This window comes from Oncorhynchus kisutch, linkage group LG18, assembly GCF_002021735.2.
Source record: "Oncorhynchus kisutch isolate 150728-3 linkage group LG18, Okis_V2, whole genome shotgun sequence".
Classification (NCBI taxonomy): domain Eukaryota; kingdom Metazoa; phylum Chordata; class Actinopteri; order Salmoniformes; family Salmonidae; genus Oncorhynchus; species Oncorhynchus kisutch.
This window is the reverse complement of record NC_034191.2, coordinates 60,684,560-60,699,289: the sequence shown is the minus strand read 5'-3', so window position 1 is coordinate 60,699,289 and position 14,730 is coordinate 60,684,560. Positions and strand designations below refer to the sequence as shown.

General features: G+C 42.3%; 1 protein-coding gene across 1 annotated transcript; it reads left to right on the top strand.

Annotated features, from left to right (window-relative positions):
* The first annotated feature begins 10,716 nt into the window (after positions 1 to 10,716).
* Positions 10,717 to 14,246, top strand: dtx3la (deltex E3 ubiquitin ligase 3L a). Its single transcript, XM_020508781.2, has 5 exons — positions 10,717 to 10,955; positions 11,106 to 11,188; positions 11,285 to 11,439; positions 13,373 to 13,584; positions 13,910 to 14,246. The coding sequence occupies exons 2-5, from the start codon at positions 11,113 to 11,115 to the stop codon at positions 13,977 to 13,979; spliced, it is 513 nt and encodes a 170-aa protein (XP_020364370.1). The 5' UTR covers positions 10,717 to 10,955; positions 11,106 to 11,112; the 3' UTR covers positions 13,980 to 14,246.
* The last annotated feature ends 484 nt before the right edge of the window (positions 14,247 to 14,730 follow it).

Sequence of the window (14,730 nt, the reverse complement as noted above, 5' to 3'; positions counted from 1 at the left end):
CATGATTAGCCTCATGAAACTATCTGGCCACTGGTGATTTTTAGCAAGAAGTGGCCTCACCAGTGTGAGATATTTTCATGAGGCTAATCATGCCGTGACTGATCTTAAGTTCTGTGCCTTTGACCGTGTTTTCTCAAGCCGCAGACGCCGCAATACGGATGAGCGCCTTCTCCAGTGTGAAGCCCGATGGATCTTCTACTTAACTCACACCCCCAATGGCTTAATGAGGAATTGGACCTTGTATGTTTCCAGTAGTGTTGTCTACACGCACATGTAGCCCCCCTCCTCCCACTGCTCTCTGAGTATTTCATATCTATTGCTTCTGATATTGTTTTGTAACCCAGACTGTTGTCTCTTTCCAATTATATGTGACATTTGAAATGTCCATTTTTGATAGTCATATATATTCCCTGTTAATGTGCATTGACTCCCGATTAGCCAGTCTCTGCCTGTTATGCACAACAGGTGTGTCTTCTTAATTTGTTTGTACAGCACTGAAGGCATAAGGCTGAAACATGCTTCGTTCCCCCTTTTTTTTTTTTTTTTTTTTTTTTTTTTTTTAACTGAACAAAAATAAACGGAACATTCAACAGTTTCAAAGATTTTACTGAGTTACAGTTCATATAAGACAATCCGTTAATTGAAATAAATTCATTAGGCCCTAATCTATGGATTTCACGACTGTGATTGCAGATATGCATCTGTTGGTCACAGATACCTTATTAAAAAATGTAGGGGCCTCCGGAGTGGTGCAGTGCTCTAAGGCAATGCATCGCAGTGCTAGAGGGGTCACTGCAAACCTGGGTTTGATCCCAGGTTGTGTTGCAGCCGACCACAACTGGGAGACCCATGAGGCGGTGCACAAATGGCCCAGCGTCGTCCGGGTTAGGGGAGGGCTTGGCTGGCCGGGATGTCCTTGACCCATCGTCCTCTAGCAACTCCTTGTGGCAGGCCGGGCGCATGCACACTGACTTCAGTCACCAGTTGTAGAGTGTTTCTTCTTACACATTGGTGGGGCTGGCTTCCAGGTTAAGTGGGCAGTGTGTTAAGAAGCAGTGTGGCTTGGCAGGGTTGTGTTTCCTGAGTCCATGCAGATATTTATGCGATGGGACAAGACTGTAACTACCAATTGAATATCATGAAAAAATGGTTTAAAAAAAAGTAGGGGTGTGGATCAGAACCTGAAGGTGTGACCACCATTTGCCTCATGCAGTGTGACATATTTCCTTTGCATAGAGTTGATCAGGCTGTTGATTGTGGCCTCCTCCTCAATGGCTGTGCAATGTTGCTGGATATTGGCGGGAACTGGAACATGCTGTCGTACAGGTCGATCCAGAGCATCCCACCTGCTCAATGGGTGACATGTCTGGTGAGTATGCAGGCCATGGCGGAACTGGGATATCTTGTGCACAAACCCTTGTGACATGGGGCTGTGCATTATCATGATGAAACATGAGGTGATGGCTGCAGGCCTCAGGATCTCATCACGGTATATCTGTGCATTCAAAATACCATCGATAAAATGCAATTGTGTTCGTTGTCCATAGCTTATGCCTGCCCATACCATAACTCCACCGCCACCATGGGGCACTATGTTCACAACGTTGACATCAGCAAACCGCTTGCTCACACATAGCCAAGATCTGCATTTGAGAGGCCGGTTGGACGTACTGCCAAATTCTCTAAAACAATGTTTAATCAGCTACCTAGATATGCCACATTTGTCAGGTGGATGGATTATCTTTTGACAAAGGAGAAATGCCCACTAACAGCGATGTAAACAAATTCATGCACTTTTATTTCAGCTCATGAAACATGGGACCAACACTTCGCGTTTATATTTTTGTTCAGTGTATATAGCACCTTACACTTTCACTTTTTGTTTTCTTTCGAGGATGGATTAAATTATTTTAAATAAATTATTTCATTTTTGCATCTCGGCCTCCTTGGGTTATTCCTTGTCATGGTTTTGAATGTGAGTACCTATTTTCACTCCCAAGCACCGGCTTTTCATTCTAGCCTGAGCGCGAACCCTCATGGCTTTCTACATCAAATGAACCTTCAAACTAACAACATATTTTACATACAGTACATTGATTACCAACTGGGGTTATTTTGACACCAAGAATGAATTAAATGGCCACCAGAAAATTTACATTGACCCCCCCCCCCATTTGCTTTGTACACTGCTGCTACCTACAGTAACCTAACCTGTACATGGCCAGGTCTCTGACCTCCTCCCTACAAGCGGGCTCATCGTTGTTGTTGGAAAACTTAATGATGGTGTTGTAGTGCTTGGCCATGCAGGCATGGATTACAGGAGGGGACTGAGCACACACCCCTGAGGGGCCCCCGTGTTGAGGATCAGCATGGTGTGGCAGATTTCTTACCTACGCTTACCACCTGGGGGCAGCTCATCAGTATGTCCAGAATCCGTGTTTAGTCCCTGGGTCCTTAGCTTGGTGATGAGCAAAAAAATATTTTACCTTTTATTTAACTAGGCAAGTCAGTTAAGAACAAATTCTTATTTACAATGACAGCCTACCAGGGAACAGTGGGTTAACTGCCTTGTTCAGGAGCAGAATGACAGATTTATACCTTGTCAGCTCGGGGATTCAATCCAGCAACCTTTCGGTTACTGACCAAGTACTCTATTCACTAGGCTACCTGCCACCCCACTATTGTGTTGAATGCTGAGCTGTAGTCAATGAATAGCATTCTCACGTAGGTGTTATTTTTGTCCAGGTGGGAAAGGGCAGTGTGGAGTGCAATAGAGATTGCATCATCTATGGATCTGTTGGGGCGGTATGCAAATTGGAGTGGGTCTAGGGTTTCTGGGATAATGGTGTTGATGTGAACCATGACCAGCCTTTCAAAGCACTTCATGGCTACAGACGTGAGTGCTACGGGTTGGTAGTCATTTAGGCAGGTTACCTTGGTGTTCTTGGGCACAGGGACTATGGTGGTCTGCTTGAAACATATTGGTATTACAGACTCGGTCAGAGACAGGTTAAAAATGTCAGTGAAGATACTTACCAGTTGGTCAGCGCGTGCTCTTAGTACACACCCTGGTAATCCATCAGGCCCTACAGCCCTGTGAATGTTGACCTGTTTAAAGGTCTTACTCACATCGGCTATGGAGAGCGTGCTCAAACAGTCTTCCGGAACAGCTGATGCTCTCATGCATGCTTCAGTGTTGCTTGCCTCGAAGCGAGCATAGAAGTAATTTAGCTCATCTGTTAACCTCATGTCACTGGACAGCTCGCGGCTTTGCTTCCCTTTGCAGTCTGCAATAGTTTGTAAGCCCTGCCACATCTGTCGAACGCCGGAACCAGTGTAGTGCGATTCAATTTTAATATCATTTGCTTTTTGGAATTTTGAAGTAAATATAATTATTTCCATATTTGTTATTAAAAACTACTGCAATGTATAGGGGCAGTACACCAAAATTGGAAATAAACTTTAAATGTATTGACAAAGAGTGATTAATCTATTTTATCCTGAGACAATTACCAAAATATGGCTTCATTTTCTTTATTGACATACCCCACAGCCAGCATTAGCATCGCTGCTAGTGAAACAATGGGAGTGGTAGGGCCTGTGGCAGGATGCTTCAAAAAGCATACCAAAATCCTCAAAGTCACTTCAACCCAAATGATATAGCAACCAACATACCATAACAAGATGCGTATATATAATATTGGTGGGTATTATAGGAATTCTGGTATTAATATAACATTTTCAGTAGGATAACTATTTTTCGGGGGAATACACACCAATACAGCACTATATGTACATTCAGAGGGTATCTGGTTTCTGTATTACAGCTCTACTAAGTATTCATAGTGCTGACAGACTTTTATGAGCTGTTTAGACTGCAACTATGCATATATCTAAAGTCATTTCTATTTTGTACACGTCATACCCAGTTATAACACTAGGTGAGTACATAAGGTGCTCCATCTCTGCAGGTATTTTTGTATTTATTAGGATGCCATGACAGCAGCTACTGTACTCTTCCTGTGGTCCAAACAGGATTAAAACAATTACTTTACAACAAAACGCAACAGCCTACATCCTTAATAGCACAATAAATCATACGTGACATTACATTATTATGCTATTATTACACCTCTACAACATAAAATGTACACTAACACAATACAACAATATTACAATATGTGTGTGTGTGTGAGAGAGTGTTTGTGGGATCTGTATATCAGGTCAAAATCACTCCAACAGGTCCCTCTCCACCCTCTGACGATATGTACAACTTAAAATTACGTCACCAGAGAAACCTGGATTGAATAAATACTTGTTTATATTTGCCCATTGAATAACTACACTCTCATAAAAAAAGGGTTAAAAACGGGTTCTTCGCCTGTCTGTGGAAAAGGTTCTGCATGGAACCTAAAAGGGTTCTTCAAAGGGACACCCAAAGAACTCTTTTAGGTTCTAGAGAGAAAAAAGGTGCTAAGAGTGTACTTTTCAGAGAATACACACCAGTACAACTGTGTAGACCATATCTGAGTTCTGTATTGCAGTTCTATGAAGTATTTATACTATTGGCAGACTTGTATAGATACACAAAAATAAGGTACTTTTGGTTATGTACACAGTCTTACGATACGTGGTCTAGAAAAGTACAATCTTAGGTGAGTACATGGGAAGTTATATCTCTGCAGGGTATCTGTCTATCTGGTCAAAATCACTGATGCAGGTCCCCCTCCAACTCTGGTGGTGTGGATAACTTGTTATCCAGAGAAACCTAGATTCAAATTAAGGTCCTATCTTTTAAATTACTATAGGTGGAATTAGGTGTTTTTGGCTGGGGTCAAAATGACCCCAAAGGACTTGGATTTTTTAGTTCATGTGGATACTGAAACACAAAACAATGGTTTAGATTTGAGTAGTTACCCGTGTCATAGGCTATCTTAGTATGTGAGCTTATTGCTCCCCTTTATAGACTACTCTGGTGGCAGCAGTGGCCTTATTGTCTCACGGGTTAACCTAAACCATGCCCTCAGTTTAACCCAGGTGCCTGCCTGCCTGTCAACGCAGACAGCAGAGGCGTTATGGAAAGATACAGCCAAAGACCGTCTTCATCCCAACTGGCATCATACTCCCTATATAGTGCACTACTTTTGACCAGATCCTTATGGGCCCTGGTCAAAAGCAACGCACTACATAGGAAATAGGGTGCCATTTGGGACATATTCAAGATATAGACACATCCTGAGTCGGAGTTAGAGGAGCAAATTGGTGCTCCCGCATTCCGGGCCAGTAAGTGTACCAGGTGGTTATAAATAGACCATTGAAAAACAGACATTAGATCAGACAGCCTCTCTGAGAGATTGGAGGTTGTCGGCAGGACCCAGGGCCACTGTACAGGTGTTAGTCAGTTGTGCTGCCGTGCACACAAGCATGTTCTCTTCTCTGTGTTGTTGGACTCTTAAAATACTGCAGAGACTGTAACATGGAGGTCAAAAGTACCCTCTTAGAAAAAGGTGCTATCTAGAACCTAAAAGGGTTCTTCAGCTGTCCCAATAGGAGAACCCTTTGAAGAACCCGTTTTGGTTCCAGGTAGGACATCTTTTTTTTTTTTGTGGAACCCTCTGTGGAAAGTGTTAGCCTATGGGGACAGCTGAAGGACCCTTTTGGAACCCTTTTTTCTAAGAGTGTAGCTAAAACAAGATTTTGAATGTATTAATTTTCCCCCTCCATCTCTCTGAGTATCTTTAGGGTATTCTATTGTTGATTAGACTCAGTCTGGGTAGAGATAATCATGAATCACATTAATTTCTTCCAAATGTTAATGAGACCTGCGTAGAATCAGCACTAGCATAATGACGTGGGTGCTCATGCATGAGTATCTTTTTTGTACTGTAGTGTCTTTTTGTGTTTGTCAACGTATTCTATCTACATACCAGATTTAGTTGTATGTTTGAGTGTGTCTCTAGCAATACAGTGGCATCAGCCTTACCCCTGGGCTAAGAAGCAGGGTTACTAAAGGGTTTGATATTCCACAAAATAGAATGTATTTTCACCTAGGCCTTAATGTTCTAACCCCTGAGTAATAGTATAGATAGCCCTAAGGTAGGTAGCTAGGAAACTCAATTGATGAGAAGGAGATCCCGAGAGACTCTAGCTCACCAATGACCCCTGAGGATATGTCCCAAATGGCACCCTATTCCTTATTTCGAGCACTACTTTTAACCAAAGCCCTATGGGCCCTGGTCAAAAGCAGTGCACTATACTGGGGTTAGGGTGTGACATAGATCTACAGTGATAAATTTTCTAGCCTTAATATTTTCGAAATTATTATTTACATAATCTGCAACCCTGATCAAGGGAGATTAAAGCCTTGTTTACAATTTGTGCTAAAATGTGAGTTTCTTGATCCAATCATGATAATCCAATCACTATCTGATAAAGGTCTGTCGTTTCTAAACATTGTAATAAAATGCCCCTGTCCACTGTGTCTGCATTGTGACCAGATTAGCTGGTGCCTCCCTGTATGCAAATTCTTTGACAGATATTCTTTTTTTTTTAAATCTGAATTTATTTTAAGATAATTACGGATGCCAAAAGTCAATGGTGCTACCTGTCAATGATTTGAGGCCATTATGATGATGATTTTAATGGTTTTAGCAACCAGATCTGTTTACACTAGATTATATACAGTATATTTTTCAAAGTAATGAACAAAGTTGTTTTTTTCTGACAGCCAATAGAAGCTCATCATAACACACCCCTTCTTACACAGAGGGTCGAAGATCATACCCAAAAGACATGTTAACCTCCCCTGTTAGTGGTAATGGTCAGAGGTTAGCATGTCTTGGGGGTATGATCTTTGACCCTCTAACTTTCTCATTATTCACAATTCATTCAGGATTATCCATAATCAGATTCAATTCTTATTTATAATAAAAGGTACTCTAAAATGACACTACATTATTTACCATTCATTTCTATTGTGCAAATAAAAATACATCTGAAACGGATCCAAAACGAACTGCAAATGCATCCAACAAGTTTGTAGACTGATTGTCACAGGATTCTTCTGTTGAAGGAGAGGCGGACCAAAACGCAGCGTGGTTATTGTGATACATCTTTAATAAAGATGAAAATAGAACAATATAGAAAAGGAAAACTTCAAACTGAAAACAGCCCTATCTGGTGTAACAAACACAAAGACAAGAACAATCACCCACAAAAACCCAACACAAAACAGGCTACCTAAATATGGCTCCCAATCAGAGACAATGACTAACACCTGCCTCTGATTGAGAACCATATCAGGCCCAAACACAGAAACAGACAAACAAGACATCCAACATAGAATGCCCACTCAGATCACACCCTGACCAAACAAAACACAGAACATACAAAGCAAACTATGGTCAGGGTGTGACACTGATGTTGTCATTGCATGCTAGGAATGTGTTTAGCATGCAATATAAACTCAGGACCCTGTCTTTCAAAGATAATTCTTAAAATTCCAAATAACTTCACAGATCTTAATTGTAAAGGGTTAAAAACACATTTTTTCCATGCTTGTTCAATGAACCATTAACAATTAATGAACATGCACCTGTGGAACGGTCGTTAAGACACTAACAGCTTACAGATGCTAGGCAATTAAGGTCACAGTTATGAAAACTTAGGACACTAAAGAGGCCTTTCTACTGACTCTTAAAAACACCAAAATAAAGATGCCCAGGGTCCCTGCTCATCTGCGTGAACGTGCCTTAGGCATGCTGCAAGGAGGCATGAGGACTGCAGATGTGGCCAGGGCAATAAATTGCAATGTCCGTACAGTGAGACGCCTAAGACAGTGCTACAGCGAGACAGGACAGACAGCTGATTGTCCTCGCAGTGGCAGACCATGTGTAACAACACCTGCACAGGATCAGTACAGCCGAACATCACACCTGCAGGACAGGTACAGGATGGCAACATCAACTGCCCGAGTTACACCAGGAACGCACAATCCCTCCATCAGTGCTCAGACTGTCCGCAATAGGCTGAGAGAGGCTGGACTGAGGGCTTGTAGGCCTGTTGTAAGGCAGGTCCTCACCAGATATCACCGGCAACAACGTCGCTTATGGGCACAAACCCACCATCGCTGGACCAGACAGGACTGGCAAAAGTGCTCTTCACTGACAAGTAGCCGTTTTGCCTCACCAGGGGTGATGGTCGGATTCACATTTATCGTCGAAGGAATGAGCGTTACACCGAGGCCTGTACTCTGGAGCGGGATCCATTTGGAGGTGGAGGGTCTGTCATGGTCTGGGGGCGGTGTGTCACAGCATCATCAAACTGAGCTTGTTGTCATTGCAGGCAATGTCAACGCTATGCGTTACAGGGAAGACATCCTCCTCCCTCATGTGGTACCCTTCCTGCAGGCTCATCCTGATATGACCCTCCAACATGACAATGCCACCAGCCATACTGATAATTCTGTGTGTGATTTCCTGCAAGACAGGAATGTCAGTGTTCTGCCATGTCCAGCGAAGAGGCCGGATCTCAATCCCTTTGAGCACGTCTGGGACCTCTTGGATCGGAGGGTGAGGGCTAGGGCCATTCCCCCCAGAAATATCTGGGAACTTGCAGGTGCTTGGTGGAAGAGTGGGGTAACATCTCACAGCAATAAATGGCATATCTGGTGCAGTCCATGAGGAGGAGATGCACTGCAGTACTTAATGCAGCTGGTGGCCACACCATATACAGACTTTTCTTTTGATTTTGACCCCCCCCCTTTGTTCAGGGACACATTATTCCATTTCTGTTAGTCACATGTCTGTGGAACTTGGTCAATTTATATCTCAGTTGTTGAATCTTGTTATGTTCATACAAATATTTACACATGTTAAGTTTGCTGAAAATAAACGCAGTTGACAGTGAGAGAACATTTCTTTTTTTGCTGAGTTTAGCTCAGTATTTAAATTATTTATTTAGTACAATCATTATTTCTCATCTTTATCTAGGGCGTCAATAATTTATGTATATCTACGTTTGTGTGTGTCTGTGTGTATGTGCCTGCCTGTCTGTCGGTCTGCTTGTGTGTGATACCTCTATCTAGCTATATTGTGTCATCTATAAAGTGCAACCCCACATACATCATTGGAAATTAAAGGAAATAAATGTGATTCAAATCCATAGAGTACCTGTCATTCTCTCTCATTGTAGCCTAGTGTTTATCAATGCACAGTGACCCCTCCAATTGGCTACTGACTGACTGACCAACCCCTCTTAACCTGTTAGAAAGATTAATCATTTGTCAGCCACACTGAGGTACAGTATTCCCTCTTTCTTCTGTCTCTTTCTTTTATATATCGCTTTCAAAAGAGTGGGGTTTCAAACTGTATGCATACAGTTTGAGAGAGAGAGAGAGAGAGAGAGAGAGAGAGAATATTTAAAAAATGTAGACATAGAAAGTGAAAGTAACAAAAAAGGCTGAGCAGGGTGGGGGCAAAGAATCTCCTTAAGGAACATTGAAGGCGCTCAAAGCATCACCACCCAGACAACAAAACTATTCCTGTTGAACTAGGTCGGTAGCGAACTAGTCCTGTAGAGCCCCGCTCCCCATCTCCCACTCAGAGCTGTGGACTTAAAGGCAGCTGAGGGCAGAGAAAAAGCCTATATCTCTTCGTCAATCGACCATTCCTCCTATGCACTTATTATTGTCCCATAGGACTTGACTTATAGCCCAGGGATACAACTCCAGTTATTGTTTGTATCAACACTTGCACCAAGGTATAGACGAGAACGAAACACTGCCCAAAAGAAAAGATGTACCACTGTGTAAAAAAGTAATGTACATTTAAAAACTGCAATATTACAGGCAGAGGCATACAAAATAAATACACTGGCAAAAGAAAGCAACATAAAAATGTAAATATACACTATTCTGTCTTCGTTGGAGTAGTAGTGTGCGCTCGTCAGGGTGTTAGTTTGTCTGTCAGTGGGTATGAGACAATACAATTTTGTAATAGTGTGTCAGAATGTCTAACGAAAGTACTGTATACTGTCTATCAGTCAGTCAGTGACTGCTCCTATCTTCACTTATAGAGCTAATGTGCATGTAAAGAACATCTCCATTGAAGGTTGCTCATAACCCCATTCACCAAACATTTAAAGGAAACATTTAAACAACACTGTAATTTCAACCAGTGCATGATACTAACTGACATGGTAATCTATGTCCACATCACACTTACTCCTAAAACACAATAGGACCAGTCTGCCACACCCAGTGACCCACAACACCCGTATCATGCATGACTTGACCTGTCTGGGTAGTTTGGAGCGGTCTGAAAGAGTTTTGGTCTACGTTGACATCTATTTGAAGTCACTGTACTGATAGAAAGTCCCATTTCCTGTTGTAATAGCCATTCATTTATCAGTCAAATTAAATTGTCGATGCCACCAAAACACCCGTAAAACACATTTTGAGAAATGGCATTGGAGAAAGTGTAGCCTGGTCATTGATGACTCAAGAACATTGTAACGAAGGTGAAGAATAACAATCTACTGTAGATTAAGGCATTTAAGGCATCAACACCAACCCATCTCAATGTGATTAAGAAGGAACCAACTATAAACCACATGATAATGTCTACTTTCTGCCACGCCTCCTTTTGTTGTGAGGCTGAACAAGGAAGAACCTCAACCCCTGTGCATATACTTGCCAAAAGTACCTCCCGCCACACCCACCCGAACACACATGACAGGACTGCCAGCACTATTGTCAAAAACATTTGACCGCAGCATAGTACTCAGGTGACAGCTTGGTAGAGGAAACAGAGTTACTCAGACCCAGTCCCAGACCGTAATGGTTAGTATTGGGACGAGCTGAATGAACGTGGTCTGAGCTACAGGGCCAGAGGAGAAAATAAGGCCCTTGAGGAGTAACAAGGCTGCGGAGACCATCACACAGTTGAGTGACACAGGTGAGGACTAAGTTTAATAGATCTTGGCAATCGCCAACCATCAGACTTGCTGGATGTTTTCACAGTTTAATACTACAATGTCTTCATTGAAATAGTTTAAAATCCTCTCTTACTGAAAGGTACATTGTGTTATTTATCTCCCCCCCACAGCCCTGCTATGGGTGCTAAACAAGAGAAAATGTACTGCACCAGGTACTTGGATGGTCAGGGACCCCCAGCACTGATAGACCAAGGTACACTACCTGGATATTCTTCTCTCTCTCTCGCTCATCCCTTTAATGCTTAAGATTGAACTCTGACCCTACCTGGTTGTGTGTGTCTGCCCCCAGCTAATGGGGATGTGAAGGGGAGCTATGCTGAGGTGTCAGAGGGCAGCCAGCCAGAGGGACAGATGACATGGGTCATTCTACACAGAGACCTCCCTGGTTACCCAGGGGACAACACCATACAGATCAATTATGTTTTTGCAGATGGAATACAAACAGTAAGTTAGTGTTAAAACAAAAGGCTTCAGTACTTAGCATGTATTTATTATACCAGGCTATACATCATATAGCCTGGTCCCAGATCTGTTTGTACTCTTGCCAACTCCATTGATGTCTTTGTCAAGTCAAACATGCCAATGAGTGACAGGAGGAGTTGGCATGATAGCTCAAATTTCAAATTCAAGATTCAAGTGTATTTGCCATGTGTTGGATATTTTACTCCCTTACTCACTCATACTGTTCTATTCTAAGTGTTTTCCACTTCTGAGTGTTCTGAGGAAAGAGAAACACATTCTACAGGGGCTTATAGAGAGTTTGGTGACATTCCGTCCTGTTGATGTGATGATGTGGTAAATCAGGTTAGGCTAGTCGCTAGTCATTGAGATGTTGCATACCACCGGGGAGGAAGCACAGAATGGGTGATGTAATGCATTCACTACAAGTCAGCAACTAGCATGAAGGAAATCAAATATCTTTGAATGTATTCAGAACAGGTGCACCCCACTGGGCAAAAACTGGCTGAATTAGCATTTGTTCCATGTCATTTCATCAAAAAAAGTAAATGTGATGATGTTGAATCAACCCAACTTCTAACCTAAGTCCAATGTCATGGTGAAATTTTTTATTGATTTCACGTTGAATTTACGTTAGTTTATAATGAAAAGGAACAAACACGACCGGTTACCCGGCATTAAATTTACCACTAATAAAAAGGAAAACATCAAACAGACAGGAGTGTACATAGTATTGCATCTCAGATTTTAGACTGGAGGTAGAGTCATTCATGCCAGCTATTTGCTAGCCTTTTGGGTGCCCTAAGTAACATTTTGTTGGGTCCACCCACCTTTTGGGGGCGCTAAGTAACATTTTGTTGGGTCCACCCACCTTTTGGGGGCCCTAAGTAACATTTTGTTGGGTCCACCCACCTTTTGGGGGCCCTAAGTAACATTTTGTTGGGTCCACCCACCTTTTGGGGGCCCTAAGTAACATTTTGTTGGGTCCACCCACCTTTTGGGGGCCCTAAGTAACATTTTGTTGGGTCCACCCACCTTTTGGGGGCCCTAAGTAACATTTTGTTGGGTCCACCCACCTTTTGGGGGCCCTAAGTAACATTTTGTTGGGTCCACCCACCTTTTGGGGGCCCTAAGTAACATTTTGTTGGGTCCACCCACCTTTTGGGGGCCCTAAGTAACATTTTGTTGGGTCCACCCACCTTTTGGCGATGCGTTTTAGTGGCCCACCTATTGATGACGGAGAGACTAAATTGAAGTTTTAGAGTTATTTTCTACACATTTTGCCTTGGGGCGTAGAGAAAATGTTGCAGTTTTTAAGCAAGTATGCTTCAATTCTATACATTTTCCCATGACTTAAGCCAGCCTTTTTTTGCAGGGGGGGATTGCATCAGCAGTCACTCAATTAGCCCATGTCAGCTAAAATGATTTAGATTGTTAAGTCTACACTCTTAAAAAAAGGGTTTCTAAAGGGTTCTTCGGCTGACCCCATAGGAAAACCCTTTTTGATTCCAGTTAGAACCATTTTGGGTTCCATGTAAAACCCTCTGTGGAAAGGGTTCTACATTGAACCCAAACGGTTCTACCTGGAACCAAAAGCATTCTACATGGACCCAAAAAGGGTTCTTCAAACTGTTCTCCTACAGGGACAGCCGAAGAACACTTTTAGGTTCTAGATGGCCCCCTTTTTTTAAAAGAGTGTAGCAGATAGCTTTCTAAACTTGTAGTAATCATGGTCGAATTAGCGAACGGGTGGGGCCCATTGATCATCAGTTATAATACTATAAACTGCAAACACTTGCCTCCAACCTATGGCAAAATGTGTAGATTTGCAGGAAATCAGCTGTAAAAATTGACGTTTTAGAGGTATTTCACAGATCCATGATTATTTTGGATTTATTCAGATATTCTGATTTTACAGGACAAGCATCCCAATCCAGGGCAGACGTTTTTGGGAATGAGGACATTGGCGTATTTGCCCGACAACCGCGATGGAAGGAGGATCCTGGGGCTATTGGATAAGGCCTTCTACCAGAGGCTGGTCTTTACTGTAGCAACCAATGAGAATGGAGAGGATATGGTCACATGGGCAGATATACCCCATAAAACAACCCCTGATGCAGGAAAAGACAGGTTTGTGCTGGATGTGTGTGCTACAGAGCAATAGAAAAAGGCAAAGTTCCCATGTTAGTGGACTCTGCATTCACGGTAAACCCTCCATACATTTCGGCTCAATCGGAAATTACCTTCACATTTAAATCATGCTATAACACTGAACTTTGGTGATACAGATTGAATCAAGCCTTAAATCATTTATCTTTAAATACTCACTTTAAATCTATTATGTCTGTAAATCTATGTAATCTGTCTGACCCAGTGTTTCATCTATATTAACTCTGCATCTGTACACACAATTTACTTTAGTCATAGACATTCATTTGTTTTTCTGACAATTCAGTCACAGCTATCCAGACCCAGACTACCTGAAAACAGCGAAGAAAATACTGAAAGACAAAGGCATCGAATGAGAGGCGACTAAGATCCAATCAACATCAGTTATCAACACTGTCAACGTCAACAGTAATGTCTGAAAGGTGCTGAATGCTCTGTCGTAGCCTACAGGTCCCGGTGTACAATTATTATAGACCTCTACAGCAGGATTACGTACAAGTTTATTAGCTGCTGTAATGTATCGTGTCGGTTTTGTTTCTTGAACGCTTTGATAATATATAAATATTTTAGACTACAGGGTATGTGCAGAATGTACAATAAATAGCTGTTTGCTGTACACTCCCTCTTGTGGTTGTTTATGTCTCTACACTCACTGTGTTTCCCTCCAAAACCAGCTCATAGGCACCTTGTTCCCTATGTAGTGCACTACTTTTGACCAGGGCCATGTCCCAAATGGCACTCTATTCCCTATATACTGACTACTTATATTGAATAGGAGGTGTGCTCTTCAGGATATAGTAGTCTGACATATGTCAGTGGTTCCATAAAGATAACAGCATTCATTTGAAAACTAAGGTTTGTCACATATCTACACACCAGTCTCTCCAAACCACACAAATGACTTTTAAGCACAGGATGCTTCCCAACCTTTGTCTACCTCCCTGCAACAACACCCTAAGCCCTAGCCCCTTTTCCTGAGAAAAAAGTTTACCCTCTCATAGTTATAATTTTTCTGATCTCCTTCCTTCCTTCCTGCTGGCCTAGCGTGTTATTGGTCCAGATTGCCGAGTGTGAACTTTCCCAGGGTGACGGCAAGGCCCTCTGTTC

Coding starts and splice junctions, on each gene's coding strand:
- dtx3la (XM_020508781.2), top strand. CDS start 11,113: ATGGGTGCTAAACAAGAGAAAATGTACTGCACCAGGTACTTGGATGGT. Junction 11,189..11,284: donor CCCAGCACTGATAGACCAAG/GTACACTACCTG, acceptor GTCTGCCCCCAG/CTAATGGGGATGTGAAGGGG. Junction 13,585..13,909: donor CCTGATGCAGGAAAAGACAG/GTTTGTGCTGGA, acceptor CTGACAATTCAG/TCACAGCTATCCAGACCCAG.